This window comes from Citrus sinensis, chromosome 5 (genome assembly GCF_022201045.2).
Source record: "Citrus sinensis cultivar Valencia sweet orange chromosome 5, DVS_A1.0, whole genome shotgun sequence".
In the NCBI taxonomy this organism is placed as follows: domain Eukaryota; kingdom Viridiplantae; phylum Streptophyta; class Magnoliopsida; order Sapindales; family Rutaceae; genus Citrus; species Citrus sinensis.
Genome location: NC_068560.1, coordinates 8,599,191 through 8,603,521, shown reverse-complemented (window position 1 = coordinate 8,603,521; position 4,331 = coordinate 8,599,191). Strand labels below are relative to the sequence as shown.

The 4,331-nt window shown below is 34.7% G+C and overlaps 1 protein-coding gene across 1 annotated transcript; it reads left to right on the top strand.

Annotated features, from left to right (window-relative positions):
* The first annotated feature begins 117 nt into the window (after positions 1-117).
* LOC127902562 (coumarin 8-geranyltransferase 1b, chloroplastic-like) lies at positions 118-3,835 on the top strand. Its single transcript, XM_052442012.1, has 12 exons — positions 118-1,113; positions 1,191-1,531; positions 1,643-1,726; positions 1,833-1,907; positions 2,156-2,239; positions 2,344-2,433; positions 2,602-2,703; positions 2,788-2,883; positions 2,992-3,063; positions 3,169-3,264; positions 3,364-3,468; positions 3,592-3,835. Exons 1-12 carry the CDS (start codon positions 1,056-1,058, stop codon positions 3,631-3,633), a joined length of 1,245 nt encoding a protein of 414 aa, XP_052297972.1. The 5' UTR covers positions 118-1,055; the 3' UTR covers positions 3,634-3,835.
* The last annotated feature ends 496 nt before the right edge of the window (positions 3,836-4,331 follow it).

The window sequence follows — 4,331 nt, the reverse complement described above, 5'->3', positions numbered from 1 at the left end:
AATAATTACCAAGTGTAATACATATACCAACCGATAATTTTCACCAAGTAATTACCCACAAAAATTTATTCCCAACTGGCAATATACCAAAATTTTTCAGAACCACCCAGCACAAAAAACCATACCCAGAATGCCGGTAAATCTGTAATTTTACATGCAAATCAAACCTCAATTGTCAATAAACCACAATCCAGTGTGCAAATCTAGGCTCAAAGTTCGGAAATTTATGATAAAGATCAAATTTTGAAGGCGAATCAAACCTCAGTTGTCAATAAGGCACCACCACATGTATTCAACTAATGGTTCTAGTTCCAGACAAAAATAATCCAACAACCGTTTAAAATATATATTAAAATTGAATTTAAAGTTGTACAGCCATCGGCAGAAGGCATGAAATTGAAAAGCTACGGAATAAGATAGGTAAAAACAAAAACGAGAAATAAAATAAGAGCGCGAAGCGCGGATCTCACTATAGGGGCATGTGGATGGGCTGGCAACTAAAATTTATAAGGGCTGAGGGATTGCAAATTTGCAGCAGGTGAGAACATGGTCGATGGAGAGAGACGAGCAGCACCACCGAGCAGCAAGCAGCGACCACCGACCAGCAACAACCGAGTAGATCTGGAGTAGCAGCGAGCGAGGGAGAGGAGGGAAACGGAGAGAGACGATGAGAGCGAGCAGCACCACCGAGCACCGAGCACCGCGCCACGACGACCAGTGACCACCGAGTAGATCTGGAGTAGTAGCGAGCGAGAGGAGGAGACGAGGAGTGGTAGAGAGCGAGTGAAGGAGAAGAGTAGTGAGCGAAAGGAGGGGAAGAGAAGAAGTACCAGCGAGCGTGGGAGAGGAGGGAGAGAGAGTCAGCATTTTTGTTTTCCTTTTATACCGGCCTTTTAACTTTTTAAGTTTAAAAAAATCTTTTGTTTTTTTTTTTTCTGCCGTATGCCGTTTCTCTCGGCATTCTCTCGGCGTTCTTGACATCTAGCACTCCTCAACCAGAGCAAATCTAGAGAGAGTCAGGCCTTGGGGGAAGAAACAGAGCAAAGTCATCAACCATGCTTCAAATGCAGTGTTTAAACTTCTCTCCAAAATTCAATCCTTTGCAACAGCCTGGTGAGTCTCTTTGTAACCCCATATGCCATCACTGGTCTTCTTCTTCAATAATTTTTATGAACGTTAATCATCTTCAGGTTGCTTTAAAACAATTGCATGGCCATTGACACAAAGACACAGTGCCGTCCCAAACACAAGTCCAAGCAACAAGTCCTCATCAATCAAATGTTCCTCCCAAAGATCATTTCATATACCAAATCAAAACAAAATTGCACTCAATAATGAGGGTATAATTAGCAATAGAAATCATCAGAAACCATTGAACAAACAGCTCGTTCCTTTGGCGTTGCAAGATGGTTATGCATTACAATCCGAGGATGATAATACAGCACCTGCAGCTTCAAGCTTTCTGGAATTTTTCAAGAAGAAGCTCATTGCAATCAACCATTTAGTTCGTTCATACACTTGGGTTAACATTGTGAGTTGCTTCTTATACAGAACAAATAATGATATGAAGTTTTTTCATTTTCATTTTTCTTCTAATCCTTTCTAGATTCACAGAAATGAGATCCGTGTTTTGTCTTTACAGGTTTTTGGGATTGTATCAGTTTCTTTACTTCCATTACAAAGTCTTGCTGATTTGACCCCAAGATTTTTCATTGAAATATTGAAGGTAGATATTGTTTATTAAGTACTGAGAAAGAATTAATAAAAGTTACAACTACGTATTCGGAGATGATTGTTTGAATAACATTGATTCAACGTGACATATATTTCAGGTCATAGTGCCCACATTACTGATGAACACTTTTCTGACGGCATTAAACCAGATTTGTGACGTTGAAATAGACAAGGTATATATAAATATAAAATGATGCTCAGGTCCAGACGCCTGGATTTTCTAAATTTAAACTAAAATTAGAGTTGTATAGTGTTGATTCTAGTTTAAATTCGAATTTTATAAAATCCGAACAATCCTATCTGACCATGACTCCATGCATGCATATGTTGAGATATTATATATATGCTCCTTTGACGCTTCATATACTTTATCTATTTGTTTGTTTGTTTTTTCTAATAAATAAACTTAACGTTGCAAAAGATTAACAAGCCGTATCTCCCGCTTGCTTCCGGCGACTTATCAATGGGAACTGCAATTGCGATTTGTATAGGAAGCGCAATCTTGGTAAGCAAGTGCCCGCAAAACTATTTACAATCCTCTAATAAATAAAGTTAAGTCTATTTAATTTGTAACCTTTTTTAATTCATTAATTGATCCCAATTTTTCAGAGTTACGATTTGGCAATTATGTCGGGATCCCCACCACTTCTCTTGATCCAAATCTTGTGCTTTCTATGTGGATGCGCTTATTCACTCCCAGTAAGTGCTTCAATTGCATGTCGTAACGTAGCTTAAAATGCTCTCAGGAGTTAGTCGACTAAGTGGTTTTTAAACAGTTTTTTTAATTGACTATTAGAGTTAGAATCTTTAAAAAATTGTAAATGAAAATTAATAGTCTCTAAATGATTGTTTTTATCTTGGCTGCAGCTTCCTTTTCTTAGGTGGAAGTCAAAAACATTTATGGCTCCACTCACTCTTGTGATTCTGATGGGATTTACACTTCAATTACCTTTCTGTATGCACATGCAGGTATACACATATATATGATTTCTTCGTATTATATATAATTATTTGGCTCCCATGCGATAATTTAATTTTGATTTATGTATACAGCAATTCGTGCTTGGTAGACCTTTCGTACTTACAAGACCATTAATTTCTACGGTCGCTATCATGTCTGTCTTCGCATTCGTAAACGGACTTCTGAAGGTAATAATTTCAACTTTATAACTTTGTAAGTGTATCAATTCTCATTGATAAATATTAATAAATAATGGATGGTTACTAATTTATTTCTTTTATGTGATTTATTAACAGGATTTGCCAGATGTAGAAGGTGACAAAAAGTTTGGCATGAAAACACTCTGTGTCCTCTTAGGGAAAGAAAAAGTCAGTAGATCATTTATTTATTCCCATCAACACCAAACAGAATTAGATAATATAAATCATAGTACAATAATAATAATTGGCTTACAAATCTCTTTTTCTCAAAAGGTACTTCCGCTTTGTGTTAATATGATGTTAGTGGCCTACGGAGGTGCTATGATATCCGGTGCTTCCTCATCATTCATGATAAACAAGATTGTCTCTGTAAGAAATTTAGCCTTGTATATTTTGTTTGATTGTGAATGTGATAATGATCTTGATCACTTATAACTAATTAATGATTTTTTAAAAAATTTCTTGCAGATAATTGGCCATGGCATCCTGGCGTTGATTTTGTGGCTTCAATCTAAAAAAGTTGATCTTGATAATTTTGAATCAACATTTGGTTTTTATATGTTGATTTGGAAGGTAAGCGATTGACTACTCTCCCTTAATTGTGATTATTGGGTTAAATCCAATCAAGTTCCGTAATTTAGTTACTTTTTTAATTAGTGATTTAATTCTCACATAAATATGTTGTTGTATTTGCAGTTAAATTATGTTGAATACATCCTTATCCATTTTCTAAGATGACAAGGAAGACAGGCAAAGAAAGTTTCAGATTCCTGTGACAGATATGTGATAGTGGCATCATTTTTTAAAATGTGGTCGTTCTTTGTTTAAGCTTTTTGAAAATGTGGTCGTTCTTTGTTTAAGACGTCGTTGTATTATGTATTTAAAATTTTTGTATTTCTCCCATGAGGAGTAGGGTGAATAAAATTTTGTAATATTATAATATTTGCCTTAATTCAGTACCCTCAGTCCACTAATATTTTAATTTAGAGTTTACTGCCATTTTTTGTAAACTCTACAGAACGCGAGAATATTTATTAACACAAAAAAATAAAAAATAAAAATAAACACACTGAACAAAAATCCTAATTTTAGGTGAGGTTATTTTAACTTAAATTTTTTACTTAATATTTAGTGTAAATTTTGTACTATTAGTTTCATGCAGTTCAATGATAGATGAATGAATATCAGTGCTGCCTTTTTATTTTAAATATTTAACATTGATTAAATTTAAATAAAAAGAGTAATGTTTTTTAAGAAACAATTAAATCTTGACCATTCATAAGTTATAAATGCATACTTCAAATAGCAGAAGGTTTACTTCCCAATTTTGCATGAAAATCTACGTGCTTATCTAGCCTTAATATACTTTAGCAACTAGTGAGTTCCCAAATTGCAAACTTCTCCACCTTAGCGAGCCAACATTAATTAGTTGAAGC

Bases quoted from the DNA above. Each gene is read 5' to 3' on its own strand.
- LOC127902562 (XM_052442012.1), top strand. From the start codon at position 1,056: ATGCTTCAAATGCAGTGTTTAAACTTCTCTCCAAAATTCAATCCTTTG. The intron at 1,114-1,190 runs GTGAGTCTCTTT...AATCATCTTCAG, and splicing joins CAATCCTTTGCAACAGCCTG to GTTGCTTTAAAACAATTGCA. The intron at 2,884-2,991 runs GTAATAATTTCA...ATTTATTAACAG, and splicing joins TCGTAAACGGACTTCTGAAG to GATTTGCCAGATGTAGAAGG.